This window comes from Acartia tonsa, chromosome 10, assembly GCF_053477335.1.
Source record: "Acartia tonsa isolate MP-2025a chromosome 10, ASM5347733v1, whole genome shotgun sequence".
Classification (NCBI taxonomy): Eukaryota; Metazoa; Arthropoda; class Copepoda; order Calanoida; family Acartiidae; genus Acartia; species Acartia tonsa.
In genome coordinates, this window is record NC_137269.1 from 36,368,339 (window position 1) to 36,382,743 (window position 14,405).

General features: G+C 32.1%; 2 protein-coding genes across 7 annotated transcripts in view; both read left to right on the forward strand.

Moving 5' to 3' along the window:
* Positions 1-2: 2 nt before the first annotated feature.
* Positions 3-10,875, forward strand: LOC145330000 (ubiquitin-conjugating enzyme E2 S). Of its 2 annotated transcripts, none has more exons than XM_080174525.1 (9): positions 3-87; positions 1,543-1,603; positions 1,984-2,082; positions 2,649-2,789; positions 5,059-5,149; positions 5,690-5,737; positions 6,747-6,849; positions 7,457-7,679; positions 10,496-10,875. In XM_080174525.1, the coding sequence occupies exons 2-8, from the start codon at positions 1,568-1,570 to the stop codon at positions 7,554-7,556; spliced, it is 618 nt and encodes a 205-aa protein (XP_080030651.1). In that variant the 5' UTR covers positions 3-87; positions 1,543-1,567; the 3' UTR covers positions 7,557-7,679; positions 10,496-10,875. The 2 variants fall into 2 exon arrangements, with proteins under 2 accessions (XP_080030651.1, XP_080030652.1); XM_080174526.1 differs by having other exon boundaries at positions 10,535-10,875.
* A 286-nt stretch (positions 10,876-11,161) lies between these two features.
* Positions 11,162-14,405, forward strand: part of gwl (serine/threonine-protein kinase greatwall) — a 48,681-nt gene continuing 45,437 nt past the window's right edge. For 4 of the 5 annotated variants that reach the window (XM_080174499.1, XM_080174498.1, XM_080174500.1 and 1 more), the window contains exons 1-4: positions 11,162-11,618; positions 12,495-12,579; positions 13,183-13,268; positions 14,072-14,162. In XM_080174499.1, coding sequence (XP_080030625.1) covers positions 11,207-11,618; positions 12,495-12,579; positions 13,183-13,268; positions 14,072-14,162 — 674 coding nt within the window. In that variant the 5' untranslated portion in view covers positions 11,162-11,206. The remainder of the gene's footprint in view (positions 11,619-12,494; positions 12,580-13,182; positions 13,269-14,071; positions 14,163-14,405) is intronic. The other variant, XM_080174501.1, reaches the window with a different exon arrangement.

The window sequence follows — 14,405 nt, forward strand, 5'->3', positions numbered from 1 at the left end:
TTTAAATGTTAATTTCTAAAGTGATTAAAGGATAGAAAATTGACGCTAAAACAGATTATTACTTCAGAACGTTTTTCATAGATTAAAAGGAAAATCTTTTCATTTAATAATTAAATCAATTTCATATTTGTAATCCTTATACTAAAGTAACAGGATGTCTGTGTGTCTGTCTGTGTGTCTGTCTGTGTGTACCGAAGGATCTCGCTAACCGCTGAATCGATCGGGTTCTCCTTAACAGGGTAGCTTCTCATAAGTCCCGGGAAGGTTTATAACTATTTTGGGGGAGGGTACCACCACCCTCCCAAGAGAAATGACAAAAAAATCGAAATTTTAAAAAAATTAGGGGAGACTTCAACGTCAAATAAAGAGGTATCGTCATAAAAATTAACTTTAACAAACAAAAACATTTAAAGTGCCACTAGAGGCCTCTAGGGGCGTAGCCGCTAGTCCTTATAATAAAGTAACAGGATGTCTGTACCGAAGGATCTTTCTAATCGGGTTCTCCTTAACAGGGTAGCTTCTCATAGGTTCCGGGAAGGTTTAAAACTATTTTGGGGGAGGGTACCACCACCCTCCCAAGAGAAATCGCCCCTAGAAAAAATTACCCCCCCCCAAAAAAAAAAAATTTCATCACCCCCCCCCCCCCCCCCAATTTTTTTTATACTTTTTCTTTTAAAATCTAAAATAATAAATTGGGTAAACAAATTCGACCCTCCCCTCCTCAAGTGCCCCTAGAGGCCTCTAGGGGGCGTAGGCGCTAGTATAGATATAAAACAAAATCCGTGGTGTATTTTATCACTAGGGAAAGTACATATAAACGCGTAACCGCGAGTAAATACAGTACCTATTAATTTAATTTTCGATGTATAGATTTGATTATGTACAACTTAACTTAATTCTAAAAAAAATTGCGTTAGTAGAAGAAAATTGCGTCGTGCGTCTTTTGTAGCAACGCTACTCATACCATTATTTTTGTTTATCGGAGTGGGTTTAAACCCCATATTATGGTGGATAAATGGCTAGATTTGCAAGAACAAAATCATCATTTTTTATGTTATGATAGAAAATAAAAAAGTAGTTTCGCTAAAAAGTTTCATATTGTTTAAATAGAATATTCAAAATGTTTTTGCAATATCAAATACCTACAAATTTTCATGATTTAGGTAATTCTTCTCACAAGCATTTTAAAAGTTTGAAAACTTTTCTGGCATGTTCATTTTTGTATTAATTTTTAAAAGCACATTGGTACTTCCCTATCCTATTGATATTGGGATAAATGTTGGATCATGGAAAGAAAACGAAGTAGCGGGTATAGTCTTATTTTCACAGTAGCTTTGATAGGTTATTTTAGGTTAGATTAAATAAATTTTTGCCCCGCAAGGTTAGAGCTCCCCGCAAGAGCTAGAAAAAGGAGAAAAGCTACTGTTTTAAATACGACGAAACACGATACTTTGTTTTCTTTCCATGATTCAAATGTTTAAATCATTACAATTTTTAAACCCTTTTTTTTATTAATTTGAATGAAAAGATTTTAATTGTGACAGATCTGAATTGGCCAAGTCTCGTCATGATGTCCAATAACATGGAAAACGTGGCTCCGCAGGTCTGTGATAGATAGATGGATGGATAGATTTGTAATAGATGGATAGTTAGATTAACGATAAATGAATAGATATATTAATAATAAATGGATAGATAAATTAAAGCCTAGATTATTTAATGTATATGCATTTTGAATGGGGTGCTGCCATTTCTTCAACTAGCAAAAGTATCTTCAGTGGGTTTTTACAAAAGGTTTTCAATAGGTATGTTAAGTGTAAAATGGCAGAATATTTTTATTTACTGACAAAATTGCACCCTTACCAATGCAGGCATAAACTCAGTTTTATTGTCAGTTTTACAGCCATCACAAAATAAAACAGATAAACGGATAAGTTTGATTATTATTGAAAATGAAAATGTCTGAATATCTAATTCTTTAAGGTGTTGAGAACCGTATTAAAACAAGCACAGGAGCTGGCACAAGAGAAAATGGAGGGAATCAGTGTGATTCTAAACGATGCTGATATGACAGACATACAGGTATATTTTCCTTAGTCCTAATACATAAAGTAGTAAGGTTTTTCTGTCTTAAGCTTAAGATCTCGGCCAATTTTGTTGTACTTTTCAGGGAAACATAATAAATATCTTTGAATAGTTATAGGCTATTTTTCTTACATCCCACTACCACCCTCCCCCTAGAGGCTAACGGCAAAGCAACTAGTATTATAAAAAGTAGTAAGGTTTTTCTGTCTGAAGCTTAAGATTTTGAAACTGATGAACAGATTTAGATTTCCATATTGGGGAAGCATTACATAGGTCCAAGGATGGTTTTAGGCTATTTTAGTTTTCAGATTTACGTCACTGGATGGTTTTTATGTTATTTTTCAATCTTTAAACACATCCTTTAGATGCTATGGGAGCAGCCACTTGTATAAACATAAAAGTGGTGTTTGAGGGGTATTATTCCCGTTGTCACCCCTACCTAGCATTTTTTTTTTAATTTTGGATACAAGCCCTTCCCGTTTTTCACCACCTATAGTCTAATACAACCTAAAGCATGATTTTCTTATATATTGTTTCATTCCTATATCCCGGTGTTATTCTAGGCAATGGTTGATGGGCCTCCAGGAACGCCCTACGCAGGCGGCGCATTCAGAATAAAGCTCGTACTAAGCAAAGATTATCCCGCAAGCCCGCCTAAAGGATACTTTCTTACCAAAATATTCCATCCAAATGTTGGCCCCCAGGTTAGATTTTAATTATTAGTAGCGAAGCTACTCTATAACTCACTTTGTCTGGCCGCTCATCAGAGCTGGATCTTTAAATCATTTAGAGCTGCTTACTGCCAGTGCTGCCAATAAACATAGATTTAAAAATGGCATTGGTGGGCCGGCCTGTGGGTGTTTCCAAAGTGTTTTCCGGCTTACCACTGTCATTTTGATTTAAAGACCGCTTTCATAATCGACTTACTAGAGGCATCAATAGTGGCATCGCTGTGTTTTAAAGATCCAGCTCAGCTAATCAGTTTGACTTTGTAACGCTATAGGGGAAATGCGAATTTTTAGCTGCCTGTCTAAATAGACGGCTGATTTTTTACGTTTCTAAAACCAATTGAATTTGCATTCAGTATGAAATTTACTTTGTCCGTCGTTCTGTCATTCATGCTACAAAATATAAATATTAAATATATTTTTTTTATGTGTGAGAAAGGTTTTCGTAATTTTCTGTATATTAACAAATGCTCTTGAATTTCATTAATGATTTATTTGTGCTTCACTACTTTGAATTTTGTCATTCTTGTATTTATCTAAATCGTTTTATATCTAGGTATTTTTTTCATTTATAACTCATCTTATAAGATTTCCACATATTTCGTTATTGAATTTATTTTTTTCCAATATTGATATGAAAAGAAAATTTGAATTGAATAGCATATTTTTGTGAAAATTGATAAATAAATATTTTCTGAAGAAAATGAAGACTTCATGAACATTTAAAAACAACATTCATAGCAGGGAGGGAGGGAGGGGATATTGGGTTGTGTTTATTATGTTAGTCCTTAAAGTTTTATAACAACTTTTTCTTACTCGTTGGTTTCACAACTTTAGGGGCTTTTATTGAATTTTGATTGGTTGGTTTATTAAGTTGAATGTCCATTTTAACCAATAATTGTAATCAACAGAAGGGCTATTTTTGTGTATCATCCATGGGGACGGACATCAATTTATCAGCCATCGTCATATCCCTATAGATCCCTGCATTCATAATAAATCTTTTAATAAACAGCAAGAATATATAAGACTTCATATTCAATATTCAAAACAAAAATTAAAGGAAAATTTTGAGCTTTAATCTTTTTAAGAAATGTTTAAATGAATATGTTTTTTTAAACCTATTTTTTCTTGAATATGAATAATTATATTCATTAGTTTAAATATATTTTATTACATACTATTTAAAATTAAGAAATATTCATTAGTTCAAATATCTTATTCATTATTTCAAATAAAAATTAAACCTGTCCAGGACCTATGAGAAGCTTAACTATAAATAAGAACTGTATCGGTTCCGTGGCTAGTGAGATCCTTCAGTACAGACACACTGACTGAGACCGTGTTATTTTTGTATAAGGATCACTCTCGTGCAGGGGTGTATATTCTACATGGGATCCCCTGCTCAGGGGGGGGGGGGAAATAAGAGGTTGGAGGGGAAAAAAATGTAAAAATTAAGAAAACTGAAAACACTTTTTCCATTTCCCCCCCATCCTTGGTGAAAAAAACTATAAAAAGTTGTGGTAGGAGGGATAAAATAAATAAAATATAGAGTTCTTTAAATATTTTTCCATTTTCCCCCCTACTTGGTGAGAAAAAACTAGAGGGGGGGGGGGGAATAAAAAAAATTGTAGCAGGGGAAAAAAATAAATCTTGTGCAGAATATACACCCCTGCTCTCGTGTCTAATAGTGGAAACTTTCTATAAAAACTAAATTCAACGCTGTCTATAGTCTATACCTTATTCGAGACAGCTTATAGAATAGCCACTTACTCTTAATGATGCTAGCCCATTCTCCGTGAAAAATATTGAATTTTAATATAATACGTCTCTATTGGGTATATTTGCAAGACTGAAATTCCAATATAATTTGAATGGAATTTTTTACAAAAATTTCAGCAAATTTAAAATTTCTTTAAAATATTAGAATAAAATTAGAACATAATTTTTTAATATTCAATTAAATCATTACCTAGATAATAACCTTCTGGTGAAAATTAATTTTGTTTCTTCTAAACCTTTATTATATTGATTTCTGCATATCTTATGGAATTTAGGAACATTTTCTCGGATGCTATTCTTGATAGAGGGCTGAACTTAGATAGATTTCTTAGATTAATCAAATTTTTCCATTGCTTGTTTGTCTTTTTTAGTAATTAAACACTTCTTTAAATCTATCTTTATTACTTATTACTTTATTATTATAAGGATATTTTCACTCATCTATTTATCTTTCTTTTCTTAGGGAGAGATTTGTGTGAATACATTGAAGAAAGATTGGAAGCCAGACCTGGGAATAAAACACATTCTTCTTACTATTAAATGTCTTCTAATAGGTAAGCTTCAATTTTTCCAGCATTAGTGGTTTTTTTTGTCAGAAGCTCATAAATTCAATTACTACTTAACTGATTAAGTTCTCCTTTTTAGGTATTCTTTAAATAGGTTCAGGGAAAGTTATAGGCTATTTATTTTGTTAGATTTAAGCCTTGAGAACGGTTTTAGGTTATTTTTCTGTCCTATTCATTATAATTTAAATATACAGCCCCTATATGCAAGGGGGACATCCGCTAGTGTAATTTAAAGATTTGGGGAGGGGGATCTTCTTCATAATGCCAAAAAAGTTTCTTTTTATATGTATAAAAAAAGACATTATTTCTTATAATATTAGGATACAATTTTGTGTATTCTGTAGTCTTGATGATGGGTCATGTTATGGCCTATTATTTTGGACATCATTAATAATTGGCGATATCTTATATAAATTGACCGAACAATGTATGTGTTATTTGTATCAGTTCCTAGTTGAATACATTTTGTCAAAGCATTGTCAAAATTGGACGTTATCGTCTTTTTACAATAACATAATTTTTATTTAGTTCCTAACCCAGAGTCCGCATTGAACGAAGAAGCTGGAAAACTTTTATTAGGAAAGTTACATAAATAAATATACATTGTCATTTAGACATTAAAACAGGAATACCTGATTAAGGACAGACTTACAATAATAGGACTTGATTTTGTAGGTTCTTCGCTTATAATATTGTACCTTGTTATCCTAGAAATTATTATTCCTAAAATCAAATTAATAGGATAATTTATATGCAAGTATATTTTTTTAAAAATTAAAAATCTGCATGTTTTTTATTTAACTATTATATAGTAGCTATGGTTTTAAAATAAACCCAACTGTTATAGAAATCACGAAGCAAAATTTGAACTCGATACGACAATTATAACATGCCTAAATTAATGCTTAGAGCTATCCGTTACTGTTAGACAGACGGGTTAACACTAAGTATAGAAAAGCTTCGCTTTTATGATATTGTTTCAAAAACAAAAATAGCTAATAATGCTCAAATCCACTCACTTAATATTAGGATACTTATGAAATATACTTAGATAACTTTATGGTATATTTCTAACGTTAATTTGCCAAAAATCAAAATTAATAAATATATTTGTTAAATCTAAATTTATTACCTAATTTATTTTAAGAAATTAATCCGATTTTTAGTAAAAAGTTATTTTCTAATTTTAGGATAAAGGGGGGGGGGGGGTATTGATTAAACTCTTTTAATAACCAACACAAAAGATATAAACTTAACAATTTTCTTTACAGAAATATTATATAAAGTAGAAATATCGGCTACGTCCCTTGAGGGGTTTGGTGGCACTTAAGTGAGGGGGGGGGGGGGGAGTTTTGAAGCTCCACCTAATATTTTTTTAATTTTAAAAAGAAAAAGTTAAAAGAAATTTAAGGGGGCATCTTTTTTGCTAGGGGCTTTTTAAGGGCTGAAACTTTTTTTTAAAGTTAGAGTTCCTTTGTGTTGGTACATAGCCCCCCCCCCCCCCCCTCCATGAAACACGACGGAGCCGAAAATATTAATCAACTATTTGTGAAGAATTAGACAATTTATTTTGTATCTTACAAACTAGAACAATATGATTCATATTGCGAGAGAGCGAAGCTATACACCGAGATCCACGCCAAGTTATCCAAGTCTTCAGAGTCAAGTAGCAGATCTAGTGAAAATAGGTATGTTCATACAATGGAGATAATCAGTCAATAGAATTACATTGGAGGAACAACTCGGTCATACTATGGGTTAGAAAGTGTACAGTTTTTAGTGAGAAAGGGCGGTTACTCATTCATTTCATTCGCATAATGAGTCCGCTATATACACATATTTCTAATAATGAAAATATATAACAGTGTATAACAAAAATAAAGTTTCAGTTATATTCTTTTATGTCATGGTTGATTAAATGGCTAAGAAATGATTCGTAAGTGTTAAGAGTTGGGGGGAATTATTTAGGGCAAAATTTTCCGTTCAAAAACTATTTTCTATCACTATAGTTTCTAGTAATTGTTAAAATTGTCCTTATTATATAATATCTTTTTATAAGTTATTTTATGACGCCCAAGCTTTTTTGCGGGAGATGGGTATCTAAAGTTTGAGCGGGTGGGGTATTCTAATGTATTTTTGAAAATTTTGTGGTGGTTAAAATGAGGGGTTTCATATTTTGAGTTTCGAAGGGGGGGAAGTCAACTTTACCCCCCCCCCCCCCCTTTGACGTCTATGCACACATGCATTATCTTATTAGGATTTTTCATTGTTCATTCTAGTTTTTTTATAATTTAGAAAACGAACTGACTGTACAAATGACCAGCAACAAAGTCAGGGAGAAAAGAAAGGAAAACTCATGAGTAAAGACAAGAAGAGAACCCTGAAAAGGCTTTAAGTTAGACCCCGAAGGGTCCCAAAAATGTTCCCAAAACAACCTTAAAGGTTTCCTAAAAGACTATAAAAAACTCTTTAATAAATTAAAAGTAATGAATATTAAAAAAGTTGTGTTTTGTCTGAGGTAAATTAGATTTAGAATATTTTTATTTAAACAGTGGTGTATTTTCTGCATTTTCTGCGAAAGGGGGGAAAGGATAAAAATTATGTGGGAGGGTGGTAAAAATAATCTTGTGCAGAATATACACCCCTGTATTTAAATTTAAGTTAACTAACTTCTAAAAATTAACTGATATTTTTTTGTAAATAAGCTTTATATTTTATAAAATGTTAGATAGGTAGGTAGGATTTTTAATTTTTTTATGAATCAAACTTTATATTCAATAAAATGTTTTCCAATAATAAAAACAAAAATAGTCCAATATGAGTCTGAAACATCCAGTGTTAGTTACATAATTATTAGTTTATTTTTATTACTTGTAGTTTAGCAGCTCATCTAAAAGTATTGACACATTTGCGTAAAAATTGATTATAGGCTTTAGAGGATAGGTTATTACGGATGAATATATAATGAATTTTTTCAAGTATTAAGATTTTTTAGATAGGCCTTAAGTTTCGGGAGCTACAGGCCTCCAGATGGTCTCTGGACAGGTAAAAATAAAAAAAAATTAAGAATTAGAGGTCAACTTATAAAACAAAATATGCATCTTTTTGAATGTTATTTATATATTGGTAGAAAAAAGATGCATTTTCTGTTTTTTAAGTTGACCTCTATTTCTTTTTAAAAATTATTCTTATTTTTACCTGACCAGAGACCACCTGGAGGCCTGCATCTCCTGGACCTGGAGGCCTATCAAAAAAATCTTAAAACTTGGGAAAATTCATTATTGAAGATTGTTTTTATCTTTAATAACCTATCTTCTCAGTCCAAAGTAAAGCCTATAATCACTGTTTACGCAAATGCGTCAAAACTTCCACCCACCTCTTTGATATTTGCTGCGCTTAATGTGTGTATGTATCAGTTCACGTCCTTGTTTAGGTATTGCATTTTTTTGTGGTAAATGTAATGTACATTAGTTACCTGACACTCGTGTAAAAGGACATTCGTTCTTTTGATTTTTTAATTTAGAAGATTTTCCCTCCTGAATATGTAAAATTTAGAAATTAAGCATCGAATGTCTTTTTGTGGCTTATGTTTTTTTATGCCTTGAAAGTTAAGATTTCATCAAATAATTCAAAATTCACTTTAGACACTAATGATCCCCCCCCCCTCTCACCCCTAGCAATATAAGCTAAAACCTGTCCACCGCGGAGGGAGGTGACATTGGACTGTAAATTATACTGGAACTCTAGAATTTTATTAACATGATCTTAAAGCTTTCGGTATTGCTATGTGCAAGCCTTAAGTGTTAACACTTTTCCGCCAATATGTTAGTTGATCGCACTTGGTGTGTACATCAGTTTAACGTCCATTGTCTTATCCCTGAATTTCATGGGGACCTATGTGGGAAATTTCTTGGGGTATTGGAGATCCACAAACCAATAACATGATTTTGCTAATTCAAGATTCTTAAATTATTGCTTTAATTTAATTTCTTCAAATCATTAGTTTCATAATGATAATTTCTTTAAATTAAGACTTAAAACATCTTCCAATGAATGTTTTTTTTTACTTAAATAAATATAACTTTATTTTTAATTTATAAACGTACTGTATTTAAGGATATAGGGAGTAACATGAAAAATAGTGATTAGTCATCATTAAAGCCCAAAAGTTTTAGTTTTCCATTTTTGCAGTGTTGCGGATCCGCATTGATTGTATGCGGATCCGGATCCTCCAAATTTGGTCAGTGCGGATCCGGATCCTTGACAATAAAAATAAAATCACCAAATTTTTTTAAAAATATTTATTCTTTAATCTCGAAGTCAAAAATACTTTTAATTTTCAAGTCTGAACCTAAACCTTAAAGATTGGCTCTCATCACGAGAATGTCTGATTTTCAAAATTTGTAAGTGACTATTTTATATAAATTTAGGTAGATTTTTCCATAAATTTATACCCCAGGATCCGGATCCTTGGACTCAAAAAAAATGCGGATCCTTGCGGATCCGGATCCGCAACACTGCATTTTTGTAAGCATTTCATTCAAGTTTAAAATGAGTATTTCTACGAAATGTATTTGAAATTTTGATCCCTATATTGATTAAACTTTTCCATAAAATCAGTTTTTTAACACTTATTCTTAAGTCCCTGACTTAATTAACGAAATTCTATAATTTTTATCAAAGTTTATTTCCCAAGAATCGGACAAAAACTCAATTGCAAGTATCACAAAACAAAAAAGTTCTAGATTAATATAAAAATGTTAGATAAAGATATTGCTTTTGTAGAAACACAGGTATTGATGAAAAATAAAAAAATATTAGATAAAAAAGAATATGTAATGAGGTAATGATATTTCTAGATTATCTTCAAACATTTTTTGTCTTTCTTGACCTAGGTAGTTATATTATTATTATACAAGTTTTAGATATCAACGATTTCAAATTTAACTCTCAAATAAAACAAAAATTTTGCCAATTTAAAAGTACTATCAGCACTTTTCGTTTTAATCAGATTTAGTTCTTAAAATTAAAATATATGAAAACCAATAATTCTTTCGTTATCAATATTTGAAATAAGGATAAGAACTTTCATGAGTAGCGGAGCAATGTGAAAACAAATGAAGGATAACTAAACTTTTAGGTATAGTCCCTTTTGTGGCAACGCCTCTTAAGTTAGGGTTGGGTTAGGTGATTGCCCCGCAGGGTTAGACCCTCCCGCAGGGGCTAGAAATAGGAGAAAAGCTACTGTAAAATACGAAGAAACGCCCCTTAAGGGGCATTGTCACAAAAGGGACTATACCCAAACCTTTTTTTAATGTATAAATATAACTATAGAGTAGCTACGTTGCTAAAACTAAAAAAATATCTTACTAGATTTAAAATACTTATGAATGTGTATAGAAAAGTGTGATTGTGTAATATATATTTTTTGTATCTCTAATTAGAATATTTTAGTAGTGTCTCTTATTATCTCAAACTAAAAATATTCTGTTTATTATTTTGATTAAAATAAAAAAATTTAAGATAAATCTATAAATTATTTATTAAATATACAAAATACAGTCACATCTCATTTTTCAGTAATTTAGACTATAGGATGATTTTTAAAAATTTTATTTCATTTCCACAAGGTATAAAAGGGACACTGCTAACTTTGAAAAGCTTGTATTTTGTTAAAGTCTAGACTATGTTTTTCTTCAGAAGAAAATAGAAAATGTAACTGGAATTAAAAAATGAAGTGAACATAAAAAAATGAGCCCGTAAAATACGAATAAAAATAAGGAAAAAATATCTCAATTATTATAAGGAAATTTTTAATGTATGTCCATTCTTATTAATCTTTGCCCCCCTAAATAGCTATAAACCTTCCCAATACCTATAAGAAGCTACCCTGTAAAGGAGAACCTTATCGGTTCAGCGTTTAGCGAGATCATTTGGTAAAGACAGACAAACAAACAGACAACCTGTTACTTTTATATTTTTGAGATAATTTTAATTTTTAGTCATATGTTAACATGAATCAAAATTAAATTAAGTCCTACAAATATGGACACCGAAGAACTATCCAAGGCTGTGCCTTCATCTGAAGATGGAACCAGTGACCAATTGCCATTAGAGGGTCAAAAGAAGAATTGTGATCCTGCACCAATGATGGGACAAAGCAGAGGCCCACCCTTAAATTGTTCAACCTGTGATGGGACGGTTGGCTGTTCTGGTGGACACAATAGTACTGCAGCTGCAAACTCTACCTGTCACTCTACTGGTGGACACAATAGTACTGCAGCTGCAATCTCTACCTGTCACTCTACTGGTGGACACAATAGTACTGCAGCTGCAAACTCTACCTGTCACTCTACTGGTGGCCACAATAGTACTGCAGCTGCAAACTCTACCTGTCACTCTACTGGTGGACACAATAGTACTGCAGCTACCAACTTAACTTCTCACAGCACTGCAGGTAAAATAATAAGTAACATAAATTGGGAGGTTGGGAAGATATTCTTTATTTTTGTTATTACACTTGCGGATACGCCCCTAGAAGCTTCAAGGGGAATTAAGGCAGGGTAAAAGGGGGACATTTTTTATTTTAAATTAAAAAGAAAAGTAATTGGGGTGGTTCATTATTTCTTAGGTCGATTTATCTTGGGAGAGTGGTGTTACTATCTCCAAAAATAGTTATAAACCTTCCCAGTGCCTGTGAGAAAATACACTTTAAAGCAGAACCATATTGGTTATTGTTCAGTGGTTTGTGTGATCCTTCAATGCAGACAGATACAGAGATCCTGTTACTTTTAAAAATACGCTGAAGCCAAAAATAATTTTCAGTTTTATGTTTTCAATCAAGCTTCATAATTCCCTTTTTATAGGTCGCTCTTAAGGATATTTCTGAATCCTTTAAAACCAAAATTGATACAATAACCCTTTCAACATTTTTTTTATGCTGATCTTTCATGGTGTTTTTTAGGCTTCACCTCAAAAAAAATCTGATTTAATGCTATAAAAGTTTAATTTATATTCATGTTTTATCAGAATAAAAATAGCAAGGAGCCTGCAACTTTATTATTCACAAGCGGATACGCCCCTAAGGGCACTTGAGGGGGAAGTCGAATACCATAACCCAAGTTTTATTTTAGATTAGTTTTTTTGTGAGGGGGGGGGGGTACTTTAATTTTTTTCTAGGGGCGATTTCTCTTGAGATGTTGGCGGTATCCACCCCCAAAATAGTTATAAACCTTCTCATGACCTTTGAGAAACTCTGTAAAGAAGAACCCGATAAGTTCAGCGGTTAATGAGATCCTGTTACTTTATTATAAGGATTGTTTCATATTTTCAGGTGCTTTTACTGATGGAACCCATCAGCAGAGTGTTGGTTGCTTGTCAAGTCTAGCGGATACATCAAGTATTCTTTGTGATAGTAGGTAGGCAGGAATAATGGAATTAGAAAATGTGATACATAGTTTTGGAATATACTGCTCTGTAAATTACACGTGTACCCATTTTATTTGTGGCCTAAAAACTTTGGGTACTTATATAAATTGAAGGATCATGGAAAGAAAACGAAGTTTCCGGTTTCGTCGTTTTTTCACAGTAGCCTTTCTCCTATTTCTAGCCCCTGCGGGGGGCTCTAGCCCTGCGGGGCAATCATTAACATTTACTTAACCTAACCTAACCTAAAATAACCCTTTAAAAGCTACTGTGAAAATACGATGAAACCGGCAACTTCGTTTTCTTTCCATGATCCAAATTGAATTTTGATTGGTTGGTTTAAAATTAATAGTTTCTAATACTAAAATCTACAGAATTGGTAATTTTGTTCATTATCAATGGGGATTTATAACAATTCATACCTATTCCATTGTCTTATTCCTAACGATCTCTGGGAATAATAAAAGTATTTGTAAAAAACATGCTTCAGTTTTTACTTTCATGTAAAAGTTTGTCAATTTTTTTTCTCCTTTGACGTATACAGATATAAAATCATTTATAATACATAATGGTCACTTATTTCATTATACAAAAAGTAGGTCAAATTCCTCACTGGGTGTGGCTCCTAAAATAGATGATTTTGTCCTTCTTAAGCCCATTAGTAGAGGAGCTTTTGGAAAAGGTGAGATTTTTAGACCCCTAAGTTTTTTCTTATTCGTAGTCTTAAAAACTATGGGGACTATATTGAATTTTGATTGAATGGTTTATTAAGTAGAGTGTCCAAATGTTTCAACCACATATTTTAATCTACAGAAGGAGTAATTTGTGTATCATCATTGGGGTTATATATCAATTTATCAGCCATTGTCTTATCCCTTAAGATCACTGAATTTTTGTAGAGTTTGTGATATTAGAGTTTTCAACTATATATTAACTTGTGCCCTGTATATTATTTTCTGATGTTTAAAGGTGTTTCTACCTTGGGGATCTTGTAGGCGTTTTTAAAAGCAAAGCTTTTCCATAAATAGGACCGGTCCGTCCTCACGTACGTACGAATAATGATTCTTAGGACAGCAAGATTATAAGAAAAGCATCTTTATTATCAAGCCCTAAAAATTTAAGTGTGTTTATATACAGTATCTTGTATTTAAACAATTTTGTTTAGACCTACAAATTAATGTATGCTTTTGACACTACAAGTATTAATGTTTTTCTGGCCTACATTCTGAATTTAGAGCTTTTGCTACAGAGTTGGGAGGGATAGGATACCCAAGTAATTTTATTTTTTCAAATTTTTTAAACTTTTGCATTTCCCACGCTTTATGGTTAGGTAAAAAGCCAGAGTGGATTTAATTAGCCTTACATTAACATAGCTTCAGTAAGGGACGTGGGGCTTGTCAAAAAAAATCTACACATGTTTAAATATCATCCTTGAATATGTGATAACCCCAGGCAGTACAACATTAAAATATTAATTTATTTAAGTGTTTCTGTGTCACAAGAAGGACCAGCCTGACCGGAAGCTGGCGGTCAAGGTCATGAAGAAAACAGAACTTGTAGAGAAAAATCTTGTCACGCAGGAATTTATAAACTTAATTTGATTGAAAGGGGTAGTTGCACGAAATGCATTTAAACTTGGATTTAGTAAACTGCATATTTTTCCCTCTTCAATGTTTTAAACTACATTTATAAGGCATAGGTATATTTGAAAGAATTTCAATTTTCCACCATGTAGTTTCAAAAATATCACGACTAGAAAATTTGCTTATCTATCTAAATGTAGCATGGTTTTACAGAATTAGGCTGTTATCCATCTACT

Coding starts and splice junctions, on each gene's coding strand:
- LOC145330000 (XM_080174525.1), top strand. CDS start 1,568: ATGATGTCCAATAACATGGAAAACGTGGCTCCGCAG. Junction 5,738..6,746: donor AGAAGCTGGAAAACTTTTAT/TAGGAAAGTTAC, acceptor TATCTTACAAAC/TAGAACAATATGATTCATAT. Junction 6,850..7,456: donor AGCAGATCTAGTGAAAATAG/GTATGTTCATAC, acceptor TTTATAATTTAG/AAAACGAACTGACTGTACAA.